General features: G+C 40.6%; 1 protein-coding gene across 4 annotated transcripts in view; it reads right to left on the bottom strand.

Moving 5' to 3' along the window:
- SLC4A4 (solute carrier family 4 member 4) overlaps positions 1–26,634 on the bottom strand; it is a 221,139-nt gene that overhangs the window by 73,878 nt on the left and 120,627 nt on the right. For 3 of the 4 annotated variants that reach the window (XM_085222689.1, XM_085222690.1, XM_085222692.1), the window contains exons 4-7: positions 24,673–24,808; positions 18,222–18,382; positions 15,351–15,530; positions 4,555–4,631 (exon numbers count right to left, since the gene is read on the bottom strand). In XM_085222689.1, coding sequence (XP_085078815.1) covers positions 4,555–4,631; positions 15,351–15,530; positions 18,222–18,382; positions 24,673–24,808 — 554 coding nt within the window. The remainder of the gene's footprint in view (positions 1–4,554; positions 4,632–15,350; positions 15,531–18,221; positions 18,383–24,672; positions 24,809–26,634) is intronic. The other variant, XM_085222693.1, reaches the window with a different exon arrangement.

Raw genomic sequence — 26,634 nt, 5'->3', positions numbered from 1 at the left:
AAGAAGATTAACTCTGGAAAGTGTATTAAGACAGCGAAGACTATGAGAAAAGCAAAACAAAAGCAAGATCAAAGTAAATCCAAAGTAAGCATACAACCATCCCTTCCCTAAGGGCAGAGGAACCAACCTCACAAAGCTTACTGCAGGTAAATCTGAGTGCTATGTAGGATTTTAATTAAATCTTATCTCTTGTTATTTCTAGTCACTGTATTCACGTCAGTGTGTCCTAGGACCACTGTAAATATTTTCTTGCTATGCTCCTATCCTCAGTGCTGTCAGTCTTCAAAATCCACCTTTGTGCTCTGGGAGAAAGCCAGAGAGCTGAGCAGAACATCCAGCCAGGTTCAGGATCAGTGCAGTAGAGCCTGGCTCCTCATCGTATAGAGGTTTCAGTGATAAGAAAGCAGAGGATTATTATCTTCACTCACTTGCCTCGGACACTTACTGTTCTCCTCTGCTCCTGGAGGAGCATGGTCCAGCTGCTACAACCTCCACCATGTATTTGCCTTCGAACATTGGTATCTTTTCTCAGCCTCCTGCAATGATTCTGCCGGACAGGACAAACCTCAAGGAAGGCATCCTCATGGAGAATCCTCTAACAGATCTTCAAGAAGAACCTAAAAACTGTCCAGTCCTTCCTAGCACATCTCACTGCTGTTCCCTCAGCTAGAACCCAAGCAGATGTAACATCTCTCTGTCTCATGACTGCACCTCACCTGGATGTTGTCATGGCACAGATCCATGAATGCATCTGTCCTAGCTCAAGCTGCTTAGCTGTTGTCTGTGATAGCAGAGCTGCTTCTGCAGGTAGCAAGGCAATTATGCGAGAGGTAACCAGCAGCCCACCTCAAACCTCAATTGACTCTACAATCCCAGCTCTCCACAGGGACCAAAAAATAAACTCAGGAGACCAGGATTAACAGCAGATGCTGCCTTTGTTTGGAGGGGCCAACCTGGGCTTTTGCTTTTGTAGCTGAGGTCTCACCTGCCTACTGCTCCTTAGCTCAATTATCTTAAACAAAAACAACGAGAAAGCACCTGAAAGCAGCACTGCCCCGGCACCCACATCGAAGCACCACTGTCAATAATAGGCCAGCTCCAAGAGAAGAGATGTCATCAAGTATATTAGATAACATGCCAACACATTCCAATCTTCTGCAGAAAGTTCCCTCCCCCCAGTGTCCTCTTCTGACCTTTTGTTCACTCCAACCTCAAAGCCTACCACTGGAAATCCCCTGTTACTAGGAACAAGGAGTTGAAATTGACAATTCAGTATTTAAAGCAGTCACATCCCCGCTTCGTAATCTTAACATTTATGGCAAAACTCACCCCACTACTCCCCTCAGTATTCACAGAGCCTGCAGAGGACTCACCCACCATCTTCTCTCAATCTGGAAGGTCCCTGCTGAAGACAAATGACTTATTGGCAGCGTGGCAACTGCAGACTGCCAAGAGAGATCTGCCCCAGGTTTGGCACCACAGAGAAGGATCCCAAACACATTGCAAAGAAATATCAGGATGATACAACAGGAGACACCAGCTTTCCACTCAGACCTTACAACACCCTGGGGAATGCAGCAGGTGGGTGCCCAGGACCAGCCTGCTTTTCCAACAGCACGTGATGGAACTGCTGCTGAGTGGAGACACAGCTTCTCAAGATGCACAAAGTTAAAGATCCCTGGAGTTGAAGACTGAAATTGGGCAAGAAGATTCTCCTAGGTAAGCTGAAGGTACTGAAAAGTAAAGCCACTTTAAGATGCTAAGCTGCTTTTAGCAAGGGGAGTCCAGTACCTGCTGGCAAGAGCAAGCAGGACTTTACAGGGCAAGAGCTGCTCCAAAGGATGATCCACATCCTTTTCCATGTAGTACTGTGTGACAGTCACAAAATCTGCTCTGTCAAACCTCATAAACAGAGGGCTTATGGCCATACTGTAATTCCAAAGCATTCATCACCAACACTTCTCCAAGTGGCAAAGGGCTGGGGGAGAAGAGAAAAAGACAGGAAACATCATCTGAGCTGTACACTTCGCACTTTGAAGAGAGAGCATCCAGAACCCTCTACTTTAATTCTACCAAGGTGTCTTTCTGCTCGGTAAAAACCTATAGAAACAGATAAAAAGGGGATTCTGGTTTTATTGTCGCTACTGTAAATTCCAATTCATATTAAAAATTGCAAAATTGAAAGTAAAGATGGAGGTAGGCAGGAAAGCTATTGATGTATATAAAACTTAGTTCAAAGTCTTTCTTTTCCTTTAAAACACACACGCACACACTACTCTCCTTTATACATGCAAAAATAATATTTGATGAAAGAGATCTGGTCCCAGTATAGCTCCAAGCAATTGTTAGCAACAAATTTCAGTCTGTCACAGTTTAAAGACAAACTGACCTCTGATACACACACACACAAATAAATAGAAAACAGCACAGCCTCTTTCTTCAATAGACTGATATCTCACTGTATGGCCTCATTAACTGTTAGGCTTCCAGATGGGATACCAAGATAATGAAAGCCAGTCACACTGATGTCAAGGCAAGAATCTGTTCTCTTTCCAGCTCCTGTTGTCATAACACCATGAATTATTCCCTCGTGCCTGTACAGCATGCTAAGTTCTGCTCAAGAAATTTGCCAGGCATCATCACAGTTTCACAGATTTTATCAGGACAGGAGTTTCAGTCAATCAGTAATGAAAATTGAGAGCTAAGGTGATTTCTCAGACCAGCTTCAACAAGCATATAGTACAAGGGTTCCATTGTGCAAAGTTCATCAGAAGGACATGAGCTAATTAACTAAGCGGCTTTTTGGAACTTGCTAGTTTAAAAGTAACAGTTTTCACTATAAACATTAAAGTATTATCTATACTGAAAGCTAAAAACTTTGGGGCACATTTCAAAATTGGATTTATTAACAGAACTCAGTATCAGACCCACCAAAACATTTTAGTATACAATCCTGGACAAAAACTCTATTATCTGTACATGTCCATAGATATTTCAGTAGGAGGAACAATTGAGACCATTTGTACTACTGAAATCTAAGAAGCCTGCTGCAACATTCAGACCTAGTTTTCTGCCACTCTAAGACCCCAATTATAGTCTAATTAAAAATATAAACCAGCAGTCTTTCCAGTGAAAAAGTGATTTTACAATTACTCTTTCCTTGTGGGTGGCTACGTACATAAAAGTATTTAGGAGAAAAAAAATAAATGCAGCCGTATGTTACAACTAAAAAATAATGCAAAACACACTGCACTCTTTTTTTCCACTGAAGTATTTTTTGTATGTTAAAGCAGGTACTAGAGGGAATTTTTTTCATTGCTCTATTACATAAACTCTGCACATACAACATTATGGGGCTATTTGTCTTACCAGCCATTTCTTCCCTTTGTGTGGATTTTTCAAATACCAAAGTGGAAAATAACGTACTTATACTTTTTAGTATCTGAAAATAACAGTAGCATAAACTGCATGCCAGGTGAGGAATAAAGGACAGGAGGACTGGAGAAAAATAGGTATGCCACATTCAATTATCCAGAACTAATTTTTTCTACAGTTATGTTGCTCTGTCACTTTATGGAAGAGCTCCACTTCCTGAAAGATACAACCAGGCATTATTTGAAGGACTGGAGTTTTTCCTTAGCTGGTCAGCATATACTATCTAACCCAAATAATTTCCTAGAGTAAATCTCATTCGTATTCAGAATAATCACAAGACTAGAGAGTGTTGAGAGATGTGGGGGGAAAAAAAAAAAAAAAGATTTGCCAAAATAAATGGACGTGCTTTGAAAATAACCCCCTTTATAAACCAAGACCATTTTTTGAAATTTGTAGAGACCTCATTTAAACACCAGGTTTCAGAGAGTTCACAAAGAATCACTACACCCCTCACACTCTTAAGCTTTAAGTAAGGACAAGAACACACACAAAGTCCACATGGTAATACCACAAACATTAAGAAATTAGATAAATTTTTTTGAGACTGGTAAAAAAAGAGTTCAGTTCTGCAGGCACTAAAGACCAATTTTAACCTTATTATTCATCTACGTTTTGAAGCTGTTCTTCCACACTTACCTTTTAGCATGGCTGTATTTCAGAATCACCTCAAAGGTGAGGCAACACGTTCTATTAGAGCAGCTGCTGTTCTGGGGACACATCCCCTTCAATGCTCTGGCTCTACTCCATCCACCTGTGAATATAAGCCCTGGCGTGCTGCTTGACCTGAGCCACTGTGCTGTGAGACCTCTGCTGAAACCCCTGAAGAACCTCTTTTCAGCAGGAAGCAGATTAGACACATCAAGATCAGGATGTCATCCGTTCCCTTCTCACAGACATCAGCAGGATGCCAGGCAGCTTCCACACATGGTGGTACTTGCTTCACATCTTGTGAGAGTTTAACAAGGGCTGATGATGTGTAAGATCTGTAACAGGACTCGGAAATAACTGACTCACCTTGCTTTCTTCTTCTTCTTCAGATCTCCGGTACAACTATTCCTTCCTGAACACCCAGCTCCTAACCAAACACATCACTAAGTGACGTCCGAATCTGAAGCTTACCTGATCTTTCTCAGGCTTGTCAGAGATGTCATTCAGACTGGTGGAAGTCAGATTTCTGTGAGTCATGGCTGGACTGCCTGTAAGAACAATGCCAATACCAATTAAAGCACCTATTTAAATCCAGTCAGAAGAACACAGAGGCTCAGGCTACAGCAACACCTTTCCTTGTACGTGGGAAGTTGATGTGGACAATTTAAGACCCTGATAGGCTGCTTTCTGTAACTTCACGTGGCACATGGGATAGAAAGATTCTAAACCTTGTTCACCTCTGACCCAAAGCACTCCCACAACTCGTAGGACTACAAAAAAATATCTAAAGACATCTCCTAATTCCTGTGTGGGTTGGGGGGGAAGCAAAGTAGCAACTGGCTGCTGAAAGAGGCAACTGGGTCACCCATTCTTTACAGAGCAGGGGGACACTCCCTTCTTGCTGCCAACCTTTTGCCATAGCTATCCTACAGAAATGCTATCTGCCTGCATTCTTCTGCACCCAATACTTCAGCTCACAGGGAGAAAGGTTGGCACCTCTTGGTCTTCTGAAACAGCAGATAACAAAATTCTATTTTTTCACCACTAGCCATATTAACTAAACTCATGAACCTTAAGGGTTTTACTGTTTGAAACATGTGTCTCAAATCAATAGGCAAAAAGGTCTCCAGTTCCTGACACCAGATACTTCAGAGAGAAAGAAAAGTACCAGAGACCAAGAGCTAAAGCCTTTAAACTCCATTTCTCTCTCAAAAGCCAGCTGCTCCTCTAAGCTTGACATGATGGCATTCAAGCACTGCTTACTCTCTTTCAGACTACTTTTCCCCATTTACTCTTATGTTCTCAAAGAGCAGCAGAATATATGAAAACAGTTCTAAAGGACTTGTAAGAAAACCTAGAAATAGCCATAATCATGAAAGAAGAAAAATCGTAAGATAGCAAAGAAACTTCTGGGATGGATACAACATCCCAACACTCAACAATCAGCACGCTCTTTAATAATTGTTCTGAAATTTTTCACCCTCCTCCCAGAAACCAGAAGCATAGCAACAGGAGCTCTTACCACAGTTTTTCTGATCATGAGCATAACTGGAAAGACAGAAAACACTCAGAAAGAGATTGCACTGAGGCACTTCCCAAATTCTGAGATATCTCTGAGTTAGTATATGTTTTGAGACAACGTTGATTAAACTTATGATTTGATATTCGTAACAAAATGAAAGTTCAAATTTTCAGCATTCATCAACTCCCACAGAAAAATGAACTTGGTAATATATCTGAATATCAAGAAATAGCTAATAGTTATATAAAATAATTAGTAAATAATAAATACAAGGAGTCATAAGAAAAAGATCTGGGCACCCCTCCCCCCCCAAGCTGGGCTTTCCTTACAATATATTCCATATATACAGAGACAGATTTATGATATTCTTTCTCATGAGCTCTGAATCACAGTATACCTGCTGTGCATTATTGCCACATCCAGGAATGACAACACAGCAAAAGCAAAGCACAAGTGTATCTTATAAAAGATAAATCATTTTTCTTCTTCATGTTATTACTGCTTGCCAGGCTTAAGATCCCACCTATATCTACTAAGTTACAAATATGTTTATTCATAGCATGAGAAATGCCACTTGAAGGACTGGTTTAAACTACATATATAAGTAGCCATTCTCCTAATTATTAGCGAGCCAAACTTAGAAATATTTACAGCACTTGATTGACTGTTTGATATGAATCTGTACAGAGGAGATAAGCATGTATGTATAACAGGAAAAAAGTGATCAAACTTGTTTATGTATATTGCATCTCTTACATGGAAGAGACGTTACTTTGAGTTTCTAAAATGATGTACATCACTTTGAGATGTAGATATTTAATAAATAATACAAGATAAGATGGATTTATTATATATATATATATATTTTTAAAAGCAGGTTCCTGGAAACCTGAATCCCATTACTGAAATCTAAGGCTCCTTTTTCTTACATGGTGTGACTAATTATCTTTGAAAGGTTGCACAGATATTGCCAAAACTCTGGGAAATCTTTGACAAATCTATAAATATAGTGTTAAATTAAAATGAAAGATTGAAGCTCTATATAGAAATGTACATGGCTGTTTTACAAATCTGAGCCAATACAATCAATTAAAAAGGCAGAGAAGCACCTCCTTTAAAATGTGAAGATTGTTCACACTGGTAATTGATTTCATGCAGGTCAGTGACTCAAAGCAAAATCCCTGTCAGTTCACTCAAGTGCTGGCAAGTGATAGAAAATAAATAAAAAAGTATTCAGCAGAGTTAAACAGATCTGGAGAAGTTCAGAGACCCATGAAGATAGGCAGATCCCACACTGCCTGCCTGCACAAAACCAGTGCGTGAAAGCTGTTCCACTGCTGTAGCCAGGGAGAGTGCAGCGCAGAGACCCATTTCCTCTTCTTCCAGTCTTATCATGATACCTTTGAGTCTTGGCATGGCTAATGCCTCTAGCTGAGAAGGAACTAAGTATGGCTTCCAAAACGCTCTGAGGAAGTACAGAAAATGCAGATGATTTTACTTTATGTAAGGGCTGTTTAATATGGTTTTAATACAATTTATTCAGAAGAGCTGCGCTACATAATTGTAGAGTAAGGCATGTGCTGAAACTCTCTTCATTTCCTGAGCACCACTTAGGCAGTTTTACAGATTTCTGGGTCCAGTCCTGAAAATGAGAGTCCCCAGCTTTCACAGCTGATAACTTTCTGGACTACAGCATATATTTCCCCTATTACTAGAAGTCTGGGACTGAACATTTGTTGGAACATTACCTTTCTTGCTAGAGGAAGTGGCTAATAACTATCGCCTCTCTCTGCTTCTCAAGCAGCAATTACCTTTTCTCTCAATTTCCCAGCATGATCAACATAATCACACCAAACTACACTACCTCTTCTCAGAGAATCCTTTTCTTGAGGTTTCCCATTTTTATTTCAGATACAGACAAACCAACGTGTCAAAAAACTTGCATCCTTTCCACTTCTGACTATTTAATAAAGATACTGCATTTCCCTACAAACATGGCCTTGTAAATACTCTTAAATCATCACTGCAACAGCAGCATTACCTCTACAAGGCCAAACAAGGACAAGGGAATGGAACCCAGAAGTGAGGGCACCAGACAAAGCTCTGCACAAAAAGCATGGACCTGTGGGGCTGAAGGGTCTCATGAAACTTCTTTTGTCACATCCTCAGGCTGAAAAGCATCCCCTTCTCACCCATAAGTCCCTAGCTGGCAATTCAACACTGCTCTTCTGTTTTCTTTAAAGAAACTTCTTGTTTTACTTCTTACTTCAGCCAGTGACAGGTTGGAAACCATAAGCATCACCTTTAACCATCTTTGCTGACCTCAGAAACTTGATTGTGTCGCAGCTTACATTTAGAAGTTTGCCCCAAATCCCTGCATTTATACTGACTGTGAAGTAAAGCCACTGTAATGCTGCTACAAATGCAGGACGTGTTATTGCAAACCTGTACCAAAAGCCATTTGGCTTTGTGGACATCATCATTCAAATCTGTACAGCCTAGATCTCCAAACTCATGTTCCTAACAACTGCACTACTGAAGACTTGAAGTCAGGAAGGATGTGGCATTTTTTTGGTGTTGTGTAATGAGCTGCTCATAAGAGCAAACTCAAACACTGGAGATGACCATGACAAGGAAACATGTGGCAAGCCCAGCAATATCACTTGTGAGAAAGACAGGAAAGAGGGGACTGAGTCCTCAGGTGCACAGCTTCTCTGAGTGGAAAAAAAATAATAAAATACAGGGGCAGAAGAAAGCAACAAGCCTATCAGTCTACAGACTCTCAGTGCCATAAACAAATCATTAATGTAAAAGGTTTCTGCTGCTGAAATTTCAGCCAAAGACTTCAGCACATGATCATCACCCTAACACTGTTTGCTACCTAAGGGTATTTACGTGATTCAGGCCTCAATTATATTGCCATCTCTTTGGCAAAGGCAACATGAATCTCTCCTTGGCTGTGCTCAGTAAAGTACTGGTGCAAAAAGAAAGGCAATCAATCCAAACTCCTGTTTTACTGCCTCATTCTACTGACAGGCTTGGTAGTCATCTTTCACAGTCAATATCCTGAAATTCAGATTTCTACATATTGCCATGGCTTATAAAGAACATCTCTATGTCATCAGAGCAGCAGGCTGTGCTTTCCTGTGGGAACAGCTCACTCCTCTGTGATCAGCAAGGCTCCCGATGAGTAATACTTTACAAAGGATAAAATTACACGCAGCCTGAGAAAAGCCCAGCTCATCACAGAAAGACAAAGGTGGAGGCGTCTGAGAGCTATGTGACAAAGGAAACTTATTTTTGTATTTAACTTATATAGAAATTAAAATATTTAACTTCCTTGCATTTATTTTATTACATTGATGGCAAAATTCATGAAACCCTCTCAACAGCCAAAGGATGTTTCAACACATGAATGAAATTCTGCTAGATGGGTTACAAGATAGCCTACTGCCTGAAAGGGAGTGCAGACTGACCTACCTGTTCCACTATAGATGGAGGGAAAAACAAACAAATAAAGCAAAAGAGTGAAAAAAGAGCAGGGTGTGGTGAGGGTAAATGGGCAGCCAGTATAGCAGCTATTCCATTCCCTCAAGAATGGACTTCCAGTCTTTTCCCTGTTCATGCAGCAGTAGCATTAAGGCACCAGCTGATGCCAGTCACCCACTCATCCTTCTGGAAGACCCCCAGCCCACTCCCCGCATCCCAGTCTCTGACTTACTGAGCCATCCCACGCTGGGGCTGCGCTGCACTTGGATTTCATCATCCAGCGTGCGTGTCGCTAGGCAGGGCACGGAGCTCTCGAGCGGGCTGCGTGCTTTTGTGGTGCAAGCAGGAGACAGAGGCAGCAGCAGAGGGGAGGAAGAGAGCAAAGTTGAAAAGTCAAAGGAAAAAAAAAATGCTCAAGCAATTGCACAAAAAAGCAAGTTAGGAGACAGTGTTTGAAGATTTGCAGTTACACAGAAGTGCACCTTTCTGTATAGTTTGGTGACAAAAGAAGCAAGCCTACTTATTTGGAACACAAAATGTCCCCTGCTGGCAAGGTCTGCAGCCAATCTTTCATCCTTCACATCTAAAACTCAGGCATCTCAGAAGTAGATTTCAAACAAGTGATGAAGGCAGCTGAGATTTGAGCTATGCTGAGCAGTCCCAGGAAGCAAAGCAGTTAGTAAAAAATGGCAAACACACTGCTTTTTTGGGGAAGAAAAAAAAAAAGTTGCTTCCTTGTAGGAGCTAACTTTGAGCATCCTGACTGTACACATATCCTGATGTACATTACTTAGGGCTTGGAAAGGCACACTACATTCCATACTGCTTCAAATAAAGCAAATGAATAAATACATCATGGGGTTTTTTTCAAGCATCCCTGGAGAATATCTCATTTCTGGCTTTATCTCTCTTCTCCTGTGCTCCTCCTTATTCATTGACATTATATCTTCCAGCTCACTGGAAGGACTGTGGATGCAGTTTGTTTCTATGATAAATACTCAACTGAATAAGGCTGAACTCCAATATAGTATTTAAAAAAATCACGGGAAGTTTTCAGCTTTTGCTAGCTGTCATTCTCTCAGTACAGTAGCCAATGCACTGTAAAAGGTAGAAGTGCTATTTTAGCTGTTACCAAAATTCTGTCAGCACAGCAAAAATAAAAACATTTGTTAGGTGTTTGGACATTCATACTTGATGGGGAGCGTGCCATTATTTAGGAGGGTTAGATACTCACACATAAACACATTACAGTTTTCTACAGCTTCTACCAACTTGCCCTCAGTATGATTCGATCGCCGCTCTTCAACACTTTTGCCAAAGGCTCTCACAGGTGTTAAGTTATACAAAATGCTGGCAGGCAGGAAACATTTAAGCAAAACCGTGGAAAATATGCACTGCATAGCAAATATCTTCATCACAGTACTGGCAAATAATTAGGAGACAGTTCTCAGGCACCTGCATAAGGAACGGTGAGCATTGTTCTCAATTTATGCAGTGGCAAACCAATGACAGATCTGCATTATGACTCAAAGGAGTGCCAGTTGGGCATAGGCTGCTGGATAGTCTCTAGTATATGCACTATCTACTGGAGGGCTCACTTCAAATGCTGCATCCTGTGCCAGGAAAGGACACAACTGGATTAACACAGAGAACTCTCAGAAAGACAGTTAACAAAACATGACATACAAAAACTCTGCAAGAGTCAATTGGAACGTATCGAAAGGCCCTCAACGAACATATCAGACATCTCAGCTCTCTGCCAATAGAAATGAAAAGGGCGCTGTCTTTGTACGGTAACTTTTAGTGATTGCTTAATACAGCTTTGTCTGCTCAGCTTTTTGATAATCATCTTTTTCCTGTTGAGTGGACAGCAAAGAAGTGCTTTGATTTATCCTCCTCCACTAAGCGTCAAACAAGAAATTATCATCTTTTGCAGATTCTTTCTAAAGAGCAAAAGGCTTGCTGAGAAAACATCCTTCCACAAACAAGCACTGGGAAAGAGTAAGAAGCCATCTTTATGACACAGTTATGATTAAAAAGTACTCACTGCACAACTTTGCCACTCTGAAGCTCAACGCTTCTGCCAATCTGATTGCTCTGTAGGCTGTCATCAAAAAGAGCAGCGAAGCAAAAGCAGCAGGAGCAGGACGACTGCTTGCTGCAGAGCCACGGTCAGCCTGGCTGCGGCTCTCCAGCTGCACAGGAGCAGCTGGACCAGTCAGCATCAGGCACCGCAATGAGGGAAGGCAAATGGCCGCTCTGTGGGCTGCTCAGATCTACAGGCAGCTCACAGAGCTGCCACAGGCTCACAAAAGTGTGCTGTCAGATCCCAGCATCTAGGCCTGAGACCCAGAGACAGAAGTGGGAGCACCACAATACTTTTTATATGTATTGGGTTGGAAGGGACTTAAAAATCAGCCACGGGCAGGGCTGCCCCCCACCAGCTCAGGCTGCCCAGGGCCCCATACAGCCTGGTCCTGAGAGCCTCCAGGGATAGGGCACCCACAGCTTCTCTGGGCAGCTGTGCCAACACCTCCAATATGTAATAAGCTACATCTTAGTAACTTACTTCTTATTTATTTACTTTTTTTTATATATATATACCATATATATATTTCTGCATATATTGTTCTAAGATATATATGTATTCAAATATGTATATACGTGTATATATGTATGTATTCAAATTCAAAACTTTTAACTGTGAATGACCTATGTAAATACCAGAATAGTAGCTTCTAACAAGGTTACCACAAAGAAAATTTTTCAAGCCTTTAAGATTTTGTCACCTTATCATTCTGAAAGAAATGAGATACATGCACCTAAGTGTTTTTGAAGACCAGGAACCTAGGGTGTATTTTCAGATTTCTACAGAAGCCTTTGAAAAAAGTCTGTCACTGTTTAATTTGGGCTTTAAGTTTAACTTGAAAAAATATTAGGGAAAATCATTGTGAGAATCCCCACTAATGGCATCATGTGAAAGTACTCCCTAAATGCATGCTTTTCAAAGCAATTCAATGTAATTAGATACCTGTCAGAATCATAAGTTCCAAAAGAATCGTGATTGTCCACTAAAAGCAGTAAGTTGCATAACATTTTTATACATAATATATCGCAGGGTCTACTTAAGCTTCAGTGGCTATTTCATTAACAACCTTTAACAAACACAAACTAAATTAGCAGGGCACTTTGTAATTTACATCAAGGTGTTTTATGGTAGGTCTAAAGATGAGAAGTTAGCTGTTTTAACAACATCAGTAAACATCAGTTGAGCAGAACACCAAGTTGCTCTTTAAATATACCAGCCTGTAAACCTACTATACAAAGGTGAGAATTAAGCACTGCACAAGTCCTGTGTCCTGAATGACTGTCATTCTCATTAGCCTGGATGCAGCATGAATATTGTATGGAAGTTTCACTGACACTGGAACAATACGGCAGAAACTGAAAGGAAATATCTACCTGGAACGAAACTCCAATGAAATTTATAAGTGCTTGGGGCTGATGGCCCTTTTATTATTGTTATTAGCTACTCTAAAAGGCAGATGCACTGCTGTTGGATTCATTAAATTTTTATCTGTGTAAAGGACAAATTCCGTCTTCAAAATTACATGGGAGACACTCACTGAACTCCAGGGAGCATGGTATAACTCCAGAATGTGTTTCATCGAGTTATTTTTTCATTAAAGTGTAAATAATAAATAACAGCAACAACTATTCATGAAGTATTTCCCTTCGTATTCAAGTCTCTCCCCCCTTAAAAGTACTTGAATTGTCACAAAACATAATGCTTTATTATATTCTCACTACACATGAATACTCCAAGTAGGAAACAGAGGCAAAACAAAATGAAAGAAGTCGCCGAAGGTCAGCCAGTGGGCCAAGCAAAGCCAGGAAAGAATTTCTTAAGAATCAGTCTCTTTAAATACAGAAGAGAAATTAATGGAAACCTAAGACACTACTATCTGAGTAAAGGATGCTCACAGCCATGAAAAATAAGCAGGGGCTGGACTAGAGTGAGAACTTAGATGAGTAACCTTTACCAAAGTCAACCCTCCTGGAGAAGTAGGATATTATTTACTTTCAAATCAGTACAGAACATCTAACTCCGTATGGTAAAGAGTCAGGATTTATCATCCAAGTTATAAGACACTGTCTATGATTTACCCTCAAACCTTGTGAATAAGTTTTAATTCCTCTTTACACCCTGAGCTTTTGATGGCTCCTCCAGTGAGTGACTTTAGCTGCAGAAAGGAAAGGCTGCCAACACTCAACAGCTACTGAAAAACAAGGAGGCTGTTACAAACATATAGTTCAGCAATGACAGAAGCAAGACAGAGGTGGAAGGTGGATGCACATTGTAAACAGAGCAAGTCTTAACCCCTTCAGTTAAATTCTTGGCATGTCTGAAGGAGACACTAATCACAGCAATACCATATAGTCAATCCTAAAGGTTTCTTTACATTTCTACACCTTAGGAATTCCCTGAGTGCTCAGAATAAAACAGTAAGCTTGGTTACTTGTTTAACCATAAGATAGGAAAAGAGTCTATCACTGCCCAAACACAGGCACTCCTGATATCCAGGAGTTTATCTTTCAGCTTCCCTTGCAATTTGAGAGCCATCAGGCCTGACTGTAGCATTGTAAACATACCATGAGCAGGCACAAAAACAGGTCTCTATGCCACCATGACCATGAGTGTCAAAGTGCCTATGCTTAAGCAGATGATTTGCAGTTGGAACCGAGAACTGAGTGAGTGCATCTCAGAGTGTATTTTTTAAACAGAAGTCAGAAGCAAACAGTGGGGAAATTGTTGGAAGGCTGGAGGAGAGACAGCAGAAAGCCCCAGAACATGTGGTGGAAGAACACAGTTTCTTGAGGCGAACTGAAAACAAACGTGAGTCACTGGAACAGGTTGCCTAAGGAAGTTGTGGATGCCCCATCCCTGAAGGCATTCAAGGCCAGGCTGGATGTGGCTCTGGGCAGCCTGGTCTGGCGGTTGGCAACCCTGCACATAACAGGGGGTCATTGTGGTCCTTTTCAACCCAGGCTATTCTATGATTCTATGATATGATCTGAAATGCCTGATCTGAAAAATAAGCAGAAGGAGCAACAGTCCAACGCACAGTCCTGATCTTTGCTCCATTAGACTCCTGCAGGGATATTCACCAAAAAGCTGCACACCTAGGACATTCCCTCAATTCATATTTCTGTGCATTTTTTTTCTTCATTCATTCAATTATCAAGACACTGGCATGTGATAAGATGCATTATCAAGAGCAATAAATATTCTTCACATGCACATACACACCTGTAGCAAAAGCAAAGGACAATGAAAAGTAGGAAATATTAATGAAATAAGGTAATTAATTAGGGAGAAATGTTAGAGCAAGCTTTAGAAGCAGAACACAGAAAGCTTAGAGGCCTTAAAGACAGCAAGATGATATCAGCTTGCTCCTTTTTCTGGGTGTTTTAAAATAGCAACTTTCAGACAAGTTTTCAAACTGCAACATGAGACAGTTTGCAGAACTCGAAGATGCAAAAATTTTTTTAACATTACTACTAACATGACTGCAAATCTCAGCGTTTGAGTAAGTATAAAGCCAGTGCCAAGGCCTCTATAGCTGTCTGTATCCACACACACTTATACAGACAACACTACACACAATAAGCACTACACATGAAGTAATTTTTAAAAGAAAAACAAAAATGCATACATGACATACACCACAAAACAATTTTAGGTTGAACAAAGCAAAATGGAAATGAGCTTTACCCACACTGGACAATGATTGTATGGCAATAAAATGCAAGCTAGATTTTACTCTTGCATAATTTTTGATTGAGTGTCATTGACACAATCTATTTAAAAAAAAAAAAATCGAACACACGCAAAAGCTTCATCTCTGCACAACTATGTCAGATGATCAGACTTTTGGGTTCAGGCATGCATAGAGTTTGTTGTAAATCTCTCTTTCCTAATGTTGTTCCTACACCACCACCTACATACCTGTTGCATCCTGCTGCCTGCCACCTCCCTTCCTCTCCCTTTCCGTCCAGTGAAGATAGGGTTAGAGCAATGTGCCACGGCAAAAGCAGCCTTCAGAGCCCAACACTGATGTGTCATCAGTGTGGGTCTTGCTACGCTAATTATGCGTTAGAAAAGCATTATCATGCCAACAAAGTTAGTTTCTGGCAGGCAAGGTTGGTGGTTGCTTTAAAATGGAAGGCTATAGCCAGTTAGCCTCTGCATTACCATTATCGGGGTTGGAAAACATCCTACTTGCACTGGAGACGGTCTTTCCAATGTCTGCCAGAGAGCGCAGGTTGGACTTCTTGGTCTGGTGCCGGTGCTTCCTGAGCAGCGTGTAGGTGACTTTGTCCTTCATGTCTGCCTTCAAGAGCCCTGTCTCAATCTGATTGTCGACAATCATTTCTGTTGCACAGGAAGGGATGAGAGAAGGGAAAGGAAAATGAATCCCAAAGCCCAGAACTTGACTACATGAAAGGAGAGGAGAGGATGTTCACCATCCCATTTTGAATTCTTTTCTCCCCATCTCAAAGTTACCACCAGATATACCACTTTATTTCTAATGGAATCTCTTATAAACATTTATTGAAATGTAAGAATCACCTCCATGGAGGAAAACTCATCAGCTACCAACACACACCTTTTCCACCAAAATCCTATCCTTCCTTTCCTTTTCATGCCACTAAGCAGGTTGCCAAACAACCCTTCACAGGACAAGATTACTCCTAGCTCAGAGAGAGGGCTGCTCCAACCCTGTGTTGTGAAGAAGGTATAGCTACATCATGAGTTCCAGTATGACTCCAAAAACAGCATGGCAAAAATTCTATCAGCTTCAACAAGCCAAGTCACCTCACAGGCCCCTGCTAAAACCTAATCTATCTACAGGAAAAAGTCCTGGAGATGAGTCACTAATTAAATCTTTCATTCTTAGAACTGAAGTAAAATGACAGCAACTACAGATGGCAGAACCTGCTCCTGTTTTCAGATGACATGTTATAGGACTTCGTCTTCAGCCTTAACCATCGTCAATTTGCAACTCACTGTTTGCTTTCCATCAATTCTCTCCTCTCTGTTCTTTTGTCCCATAGGGGAGGGGTAAAGGTAGCCTGACTTATTACAAAAATCTCTACTGTGCAATAAATTTCACATTAAGTTGTTCCCTTTATTACTTCAGTTAACATGCTATCCCCCAGGGGAAAGTGGCAGCTCTTATTTGTCTACTAGTAACTTTTATTTGTGCTAATAATAAAAGTTATGCGAAAGTGAAGGCAGAACACTCACCACACTTGCTAACTCAGTGAGGCAGAAAGTCACCTTCTTCTAAAGAATTAATGCCTCTTCAAATCACTAGAGAAAAAAGCCTCAGACTTCCATTCCAACTCAGAAAAGAACGGTTATATACATGTACACAAAAGCTTTATTTTTGTTAAGTGGTGTTTTTCTGCAAGCTTTTGTTCATATTTCTTGTTAGTGATTTTTGGAATGCTTCCTTAGAACAACATGCCTTTCTTTATCAAATTTATCCTTCTCCATCTGGCAAGTATTTATTCCTTTTTGTACTTCTGATATAACACAAGTCAACAAACAGAGCTCCGTGCATTTTACTTTCCTGCCTGTCACAAGTAGAAATCAACAAAGTTATCATGATTAAATAATTCTGGAAACTAAGCCGGCAGGCTTCTTAGAAATCCCTCTGCATCTGGGTAAGGATTTGGACCTATAGCAGCAAAGTATCCCACATAGAACAGCAGTACAGCAACAGCAGCCACTAATTTGTTACTTAATGTCCTAGAAATTACATTTCATTTGGGAGATGAAAAAGGTTATTCAAGGTGACATCTCAAAGTGATTCAACCAGAATAATTTATTAAAAAACAAAACAAAACAAAACTTTGCAATGTCATGTACTGGGGTATACAGACAAAAAAAACAGGAAGACAATGCCATCTCAAGCACCTACAAAAATAACAGAAGCTCAAAACTCTGTAGGTAACATCTAACTTCAACTCTTACAAACTAATCCAACACTTGCCACTTGATATTTTATGCCAGGAAAATACTAAGCCTAAATCCTGAGATTAGGATTCAAAGCATTAATACTGTGGCATTTTTATTTCATTTTGCACTTCTACACCTCTTCACACAATACCTTCTAAATTCAGGATACTGTTTAAATGTACCTCCACTGGATGGCTCACTTCTTAGACTTATTTTCATATGACTTTTCACATGTCACTGGGAACATGATATAGGTCTCAGCAATGTCACTGAGCATTATCCTGGGCCACAGCTATTTTGACTGCAAATAAACCTTGCTATCCCATTCAGCAGAGGGAAGCATAAACTGATCCTGTGACTGCTCTTTGTCCACCTTTGTCGCAGAGGAGCACTTTTATTTTAAACCTGCTTCTAGCAGCCCAGCCTGCAAATTCATCTGAAAATAGTCTATGATCTGACCACATGAGCTCTAGATTGCAACTGTTCTGCTCAAAGCAATACTTGTTGGGCATCCCTATTCTGAGTGAGGTAGCCTCTTAAATGTCGCATTTCTGGTAGTAAACATAAATTCAGTCAGTGTATGCCTTTCCTTTCAAACGCATGTGGTAAATTTAGGATATCTACCTCAGGATCCAAATGATTCTATTTAAAACCAAAAGATAATTCAAAGCAAACATAATTCTGCTTGCTTTGAAGCAGATTCTTTCGCTCTTCTTCCTGAAATGAGAAGAACGCTTTTCATACATTGGCTATCCTTCTCCAAGTACCTTCTTGGTTTCTGTTACTCCTAGGAGGATTATTTCTTTGTTTTCCTCCTTTAATGAAAAAGTAGTGTTTTTATTATACAGTGAAAATGGATGGGCTGCCTCAAACTCCTACCCCTAATAAGAGGAGAAAAAGCCTGGGATCTTCTAACACTGTTATTTCACACTTTATTCCAGGAAGTCTTTGGCAATAATGAATTATTGAGTATTTCATTGAAAACAAAGAAGCAAAAACAGCGATGCTCAATTTCTTGCTTTCAAAGGAAACCACCATGAAGATCAATTGTAAGCTGAAGTGAATCGTTTAGAGCAAGAACAAAGGAAGCTTACTTACCCACCACCTGAGGAAGAGAAGAGGCCTCCATATCCAGCATTATTGAGCCTTTCTCTATGCACGTCCTTAACTCAAACAAGCTGTGCAGGGATAATGTGGCCACGTGAGGTTTACTCCATCGTTCCCCACCTTGTTCTACCTTCTCCTCGAACTTTATCCACCTACAAAAGGGCAGAGCAATGAGACTGTGTTAAAGCTGTTGCACCCTGTGCGTGGATCTGAAAGAAGCAAGATAGCTGAAATATCACAGCATACCAACGAGTTCAAGCACACACATTTTCCCACGCATCTCTAAGGCCACAAATCCACAATCAAGTTGCAAAGGCTTAATGAATTGGTATGTGTTAGTTGAGCAGTGATAATGCTTGTAAACTACTGCAAATGAGAGGTAAAGCATGTTATCTTTAATAGCTTTCACCAAGACTTAAGCTAACACTGTTTACCTCATGTTTGCTCCAGGTCAAGAATACAGAGGCAGTTTCAACAACTCTGCTGGCATCTCCTTCCCTCCCCTGGCTGCACACCCAGCACCTAACTCAAGCATGTCCAACCTGCAGACACCCATGACCTAACCCAATACGTTGCATCATGTCAAGTAAAGCTCTAGCACTGCTTCAGCAGCTTCAGGTAATTCAACTGATGCTTAATAACCACTTTGAAGTAGCCAGGGGTGCTGAAGAAGATAGAAAAAGATCAGCATTTCTGGAAATAGGGTGACTTGCATTGGAGTATTCAAATCTACACAATACAATCTGAAAACTTCCTCTCCTGTTTAGGGAACTGAATAAGGTCAGAGCAGGAAAAAGAAAAAACCACAGGGAATGCTAAGGCAGAAATATCAGGAAATAGATCTCAAGTTTTACATCCCTCTTCTTTCAACTGTCCACAATCCTTGCCACAGCTCCACTGGATAAGACTCAAGTCATCTTCAAGCATATGAGCAGAGGAAAAGCATCAGGGCTTTGCCAAGACTCAGCAGACCAGCCACCACTTGGGAGCACTGAACAGTAGCTACAGGAGCAGGCTAGCACAAGGCAAAGAGCAGGGGAGAAAAGCACATCCTAAGTGGATCTGAAGATGCTCTGGAGAGGATAAGCGAACCACTAATGGAAAAGACAGAAATTAAGGGTTTTGTTGTTTCCCTCCATTTGCTCTTCACTGTTTAATCATTTAACAAAGTGAGGCTGAGAAAACAGGAAGCTCATCTCTCTAGCTGAAGGTTCAAGCAAAGGTTATATAGGTTAAATACTGCTCTGCACAAAACACTCTTTACACCCCTAAACCCAAGTCATGACTGTGTGCAGGAGCTCTAGCCCAAGGATCGTGCCCCAAGCCCTGTGGCAGGGACAGTCAGGCAGAGCACGTCCCACTGCCGCTCCAGGCTCCTGCCACTGCCAGCAAGGTGCTGGCACAGAAGGGGACACAGCTGGGGAATGCACACACAGCCCTGTGGGACACAGAGAGGGACATTACACTCTAGCCTATCTAATAAAGGCGAGAGAAATGCCAGTGGCCTCTTCCTTTATTGCAGCACCTGGCTACAGCTTCACGTGAGCACAGAGTGCAGAAGGGAAAAAAAAAAAAAAAAAAAAAAAAAAAAAAGTGTTCCAATGTAACTCAATTGCAAAGCAGAAGATGTTCTAATCCTGTCCTGAGATACTATTTTAATATACTTGGCTAAGTGAAAATTCCAGTGACTAATACAAGGGGATTATTAAGAAAAAAAACATACACTTAAGGGTATGGAAGTTCACAAAATGGTTCAAAACAATATTATTAACACCAAGTGAAATTATATTTAATCCTGAAAAATGTATTATTTGAGGATTAATTAATTATGCTTTTCAACTGCAATAATCTCTTTTGAGACTTTGTTTTTAAAAAGCCGCATTTTAACCCAAGCAATGAGACTGAACTTAATATTTGAGAAATAAGGTTCTATTCTGTCCACAACACTTGAGTGTTTGCTAGGAAAGCAAAGGGATTTGGGCATCTGCAGATCTGTGAAGTTCAAAGGGCGTGTTCTGTATTCGTTTGTATAGTTGTGTGGGTAGATTGAGTCAAGTGCAGTGAGATGCTCTTTACCCTGCAACAACAAAGGCTGCAAATTATAAAGCGTTTGTACCTTTGGTGAAAGTGTATAATTCACAATTATCAATATTTGCTTTCTGTGTACTTTCCTAATGATAACACAAAACTTCAAATCTGTTGGACCTGACACCTGACAGATTTAGCAGAGTCTCTCAGCTTCACTGACAGTCACTCAGCTCTTCCAACACACTATAGAGCATGGAATAACCATTTTCCTAGGGAGAATCCATGCCCATCCACTTCATTGAAAACTGACTGTGAGATGCTCTCCAAATGGTCTGAAATATCTTTGAATACCTCATTCTCAAGTCTCTTCTGAAGTCCTGATGCACACATATATGCAAGTACTCAGGCAATGCTTTCCACATGGCCTCCACACACGTAACAGATTGTTTCTTTGGTTTGTTTTGTATTATTATTCCCCACAACACACTTCACCTAGCTAAATACTTTGGTTTACCAAAGGGCATGAGCTTACAAGAAAGTGGGCACCTTCAGTTTGAACTGAACCAATCTGGTATGCTATTTCATTCACAGATTACAACTGAAGAGATAAATATGAGCTAAACCTGAAACAAAGACAGCCCAATCCACTTCCCAGGAGCCAAAGGTGTCACTCTGAAGCCAAACATGGCTTTGAGGACATTGAACAATGTGGTCGCTCCTCATTACACCAAGAGAAATCCATGAAAGATTCACTCCTGCTGCAATATTTTCCTAACTAACCCACCAGAAGATACACCACTACTGTACAGTTATCATCAGCTATCCACATCCCCTCTCTTTGATAGAGATTTGAGAATACACCAGAATACCTGTTAATGTTTAGAAAATAAGCGTAAGCACGCTGAGACATACATTTGGTACTTCACATAGCATACATCTACATTATGGCAAAAATCATTCTCTTGCACCAGGTCACAGAAGATCATTAAAAGTAGGACAAAGTAGGACACTACGTGCTATCAGAAATAAACTACCAAAAGACCATACATCAGGCAAAAATGATTTATTTTTTTTTAAACATGTCATTCTGCAGAAAAGCTCACTCACACCCAGAAAGTTGCATGGGAAGTAGGTGAACACTGGAAGAAAGCATTGGACTTTTAGGGCGGAGGAGAGTGGAAAGGACAAAAGAGACAGTTGTAGAGTTAAGGTTTGCAACTGCATGTATTTAGGATTATACATCTCAGAACAGAGCCTCCTGAGCATTGAAGGCAAAGCTGTCTGCACCCCAATGGTAACATGCTGTTTCAGGCAAAAGCTAGAAAAATTCTAGTGATCACATTAGAAAAAAGCTACCATGTAACAAATAACATCCATGTTGTGTTATGACTCTTGGACCTCAGAAACTAAACTGCTGACTCCAGTAAAGTTGGCACTGTGGACTTCTGAAATCTGGAACATATTGACCACCACCAGCTCCAAAGGGCAAAGATTTGTGAGAAAAATTTGCCATCAGTGCACTTGGCTGCCTCCAGAGTAACCTCTTACTCTTCAAATGTATCTCTGGGAGTCTTCAGTACGTTCAGTGTGCACATATTGTAAAGGCAATTATATCTGCTAACCAATATGCAGGACCCATCTTTCTTATTTTTAAGGCTCTAAAAAGGATTGCATAAAAGGTATGATAATATTAGAATGGGAGAAGAGGTGAAGGATGTAAATGCATTGCTTGAGAGAGCTTATGTAAAGAAACAGACCATAATTAAAGATTTAAAATGCCTATCCACCAGCTCACATATCTTTCATTCCTTCTCACTGTCATCTCATGATCTTCCTCCCATCTCCCTGCCTTGTAGAATGGCAGTCCCCACTATGGTGCACACATCTTGGTTCCAAAATGTACTGAACTGAGCCTCAAAATAGACGGTGGCCTCCAGATATTTCAAGCCTTTCCCTTTTAACAGTTTGCACTGTATCCTTTAGCTATCGGTGAAATGCAACATGCGCATATCGGTGCAAGAACTTGTAATCAATTTACTTGGTATGGATGGACAAGTTCCAAAAAAAGCCCAACAGGGAATACCTTCAGATTACCTTTAACAGCAATAAACCTTCCCTTTACTGCTCTATTTTTAATGCATTTAACACAGGGCTGTGTTATGAAGCACTGTCTACACTGAGGATGTTCTTCCAAAATGTTTCCTTATTGTTAACCACAGCTAGATACCATGCTAACAGGCAAGAGGATTATGAAAAGGAATAGGACATCGTCAAGCCCTGGCCATGGGCTGACCTTACCTACTACCAGAAATGTGCACAGGGAGGAACGGTAGCCTATTTATACCAGGGCTGGAGCACAGACCACTGAACTCGCATGAATAAAGAATCAAAACAACAAAAGGACCTCTTCTGGAAGCATCTTTTAATCAGTATCTTGCACATTCCTGACAGAAATTTTCCAAGACATGTACCAGTTACCAGCAGTTTTTCTGCTGACCAAAATGCCTCTAGAAGGGACAGTACCACTTGCTAAACTCTGATGATTCAAACACTTCTCTCCTGACAGCTTCTACCATCATTCAAGTCAGACCCAAAGCTCCAGTGAGCAACAGAGCAGGCAGCTCCTGTACCTGCTGAAGCAGAGTTAGCCAGCTCAAGCTGGTATGTCCTGCAGCAGAGCCACATGGTAGCTTTCAGCAGGTTTGGTTTTGCAAGATTAAGTCATTTCAGGAAAAATCCTGAACAATAATGCAACATGAAAGATCACCATCAACAAACTAACACACACACATCAGGAAGTTAGCCAAGGTTAGGAACTACACTGTGCTTGAACATGTCATCTCCTCTTCCAGTATGTAATATACACGTACTGTTAGAAAGAATTGTATATACAGCTCCAATTAGCTCTTCTTCTGAAGATGTATGAAGATGAAAGCATTTCCAGAGAAGAAAAAACAAACCTCTTTTTTTCTCTCCTGACATCTGATGGTAAAAGAGCATCAACATATCCTTCCATAAGTTTCTTGGAATCTAGAAGCAGATGTCTCTGAAGACATGTATTTTGTGATATGTCATGCAGGACATATCAGTCTCTCTCTTGATGGCTAGTATTTGTGGATTCCAAGAAAACAGAGCTCCCAGTATTAATATGGAAAAGAAGCAGCCAAATACAGTGCTCAGTATGAAGAATATCATTAAGGTCTGAAGTGTAAGACAGCCTTAACACATTGTCACTAAAAACCCTTCTTAAAGATCTGTACAGGGATGGGTGGTACACATGACAAAATGCAAGTGCTGATCGATAAGAGGCACAAAAAGCAGTAAAGGGAGAAAAGGATGACCAATAAGAAAGGAGTTGAAGGGTAAAAGGTGAAAAGTCTTTAAATAGGTTCTGCAAATGACAGAGAAGTAAAAATAAAGATAAGGGGGTAAAGGAGTAGGTGGTGGAACAGTTCATCAGGTAAAGATTAAGGTAGCCAAACAAGATGTACTGACTACCTCTGAACACAGCAGGGGCCCTAAAGACTGTAAGGTGGTAAAAGGGCTTAGCAGAGCCACAAAAAGGGAAATTAAAAGCCCAGAGCTAAGAGGGGGATTGGGAATAGGAAAGGTAAAGCCCTCAGCTGCTCACCAGCTAGTTAAGAATCCCTTTCTAGGGAAAGATTTCAGGCCTTGACAACATCTGCAGCTAAAAACTTACCTTTCAAGGCAAGACCAAGAAAAATATTTTCACTGTAGAAAAAAAATTAACATCACAAGACTAGAGGAGATATACAGCAGCCTGAATCCTATCCAATGGCTCCTTTTGCATTACTCAGAAATAAGCTATAAATAACTGTCAAATACAACATAAAAAAACCCATTCCAGTCCTAAATCAGCGCCGCTAAAGAAACAAGAAGAGAATTTGGTCAAAAACCTCAAAGTGGGCAATTCAAACCAGCACTTAACACATATCCTGAATGATTTCCTCAGAAGAAAAAATCTTCAGGATCTTTTGCCTATTTAAAATAAATTTTCATCACTAACAGAGTAAAAACGTTCCAACTTGTGCTGTGTGGTGGAGCCAGGCTAAAACCTACTTTTGAGTAACCGAATTAAAAGTTTTAATACATCTACAGATGTTTTATTCTTGCCCTAATATCGCCACTGTTTGCAAAGCGCTAGGTAAGTCCATATGGATTTTGACTCTCCTTTTTCCATCCATTCTAATAAGTCTGGCATTCCAATTTTTGTAGACTTGCTTTTAAATTCACGTTTAATCAAATCCTTGAATTCTCTGATTTATCCAAGAAAGGTAATTTCACCCATAAAGGCTCTTTCCTGTGGATTTTCCAAGGCATCCAGTAGTACAGACATTACCACCTAAAGAGGAATTTCCCATGAGGTTTCTGAGGTAAAGGAAAACCAACCCACCTTGCAGTCTCCTTCCATTCCATTTCTTGTCCATCAACAGCCAGAAGCTCATCCAGCTCTGTGAAAAGCTGCGGGGGTGCTGGGCTGTCATCTTCCTCTCCCAGAATGAAGCGGACACGTTCAGCAGCAGGGGAGACTGCAGAGGTGAAAATACTGCGGTTAACAGCCTGAGAGATGACCAGGGACGTGCGGCTCCTCTCCTTCCCCTTCTCCCCAAAGCCATTCAGTTGTTTCTCCAAGCCGTCTTTTCCGTCTGACATCCTACTCGTGGACAGGGGGGCGTGAGCGAGGGTCTGTGTATCACCCTCTCTTCCCTTCTCGCCTCTCACTTACTTCTTAAAACTTCAAGCTGGGAGTAAAGTTCAGGAAAACTTGCCTCTTTCTACAGTCCTTAACTATGTTACAGCAATTTGCAGCCCTTGTAAAAAAAAAAAAAGAGCTATCAAGCTCAAAACCAATATGCTCTATGGTGCGTGCCCGAGGACCTTTAGTACTCTGATCAGCTGAAATCCTTAGCCCTCTTTTTTATATGACGTAAAACCAGTTTCAGCCAAACTGTTTTGGGGCTTACTGTGGCAGCATCCCATAGCTGGCTTTCCCCTCCCTGCCAGTGCAGCTCATGCTCTCATTGGCCTGCAAGACAAGCCATAACCTTCCCAGCCCTATTGCTAGAAAACACAGGAATATTTAACAGAAAGTTTGTCTCATCTATACATGAAGAATGTGACTGAATGCATTTAGTCAGGCACCAATGAACTGAAAAAAAACAACTGTACCACTGGGAACAGAGTTGCCCATTCAGACAAAAGGAACTATAGCCAACACATGCTCTTCTGGTAGTGCAAGTGAAAATCATCTGTGCTTATGGTAAAGAAAAATTAGCAGAAGTCCCCTCCTAGTTAAGAAACAGATGCAACTCGAACAATTGAAAACATGGTTGTATGCATGCCAAGACCAAAGTGCATCTCCCAAAGGCGTCTGAAGCCCATGCCCCAAGATCAGCATCACTGGAGGACTTCTTGGGGTCTACAGCTTTTTTCTTATCATATCACTTTAAAACGAAGGTGTGATACTGTGAAATTTTAAGACAGACATCTTTCTGCTGAAATGTTTATTAGCATTAGAGTTTAACAGCAGACCATGAACTTTGAACAGTTCTGCTAAAAACTCCTTTCTTTTCAAAAGATCAGCTGTCTGTCTGTTGCAATACAATTAATTACACCAGTTGTCCAATCAACACTGATTCGTCAAGGGTAAACAAAGTCTCAGTGTGTAATGTGAAAAATGAACCAGGAAGAAACATACCCTTTCCTGTTTTTTCAAATACCTATATGTATATATATAGTATACACACACACATAATAATAATAACAATAATAATCATAAAAAAAAACTTCCATAGCTTTCTTCTTAAATTATTATGCAAGAGCTGATGCAAAAGCATTCCTTCACCAGTTAGGGTGATGATGCCTTAACAATAAAAAAGTCTTTTTTCAATTGAAAGTTTATTGACAGTCAATATAATAGACTGATACTATTTTTGTAGTTAGCAATGCTTTCGTTTCTTTTTTTTCCCATTACACTGGTTTTAATGCTGCCATTCACAGTAATACAGTAGTAGGAATAAACCTCACCAAAGGGAATACTTTTCCCCCCAAAGCTTGAGAGCTAACTAGGTTTTGCTCAAGCTCTTCAGAATGCTCCTGCAATGAGATAGAAGACCAGGCTTACCTCTGAAAGCAGTACACTTCTAAAAACAAGAAGTTTCATAATCTAAGGTTTGCCCTAAAACACTTACAGGCATTAGAGGCCTGGTTGTAAGCTACACACATTTACCACCCTCCATCTCCATCCAGCCAGAGGCTGTCATGGGACAGGTGTATGAGAGGCAGCACAGTCTGAAGATGGGTTATTGGAAAATACACATTAATGCTTTGGTAATTAGCACTCTTATACAAGCAC

The sequence above is a fragment of the Meleagris gallopavo genome, chromosome 4 (assembly GCF_905368555.1).
Source record: "Meleagris gallopavo chromosome 4, MGAL_WU_HG_1.1, whole genome shotgun sequence".
NCBI classification, from domain to species: domain Eukaryota; kingdom Metazoa; phylum Chordata; class Aves; order Galliformes; family Phasianidae; genus Meleagris; species Meleagris gallopavo.
Note: the sequence above shows the minus strand (reverse complement) of the source record. Positions and strands in the feature narration are given on the sequence as shown.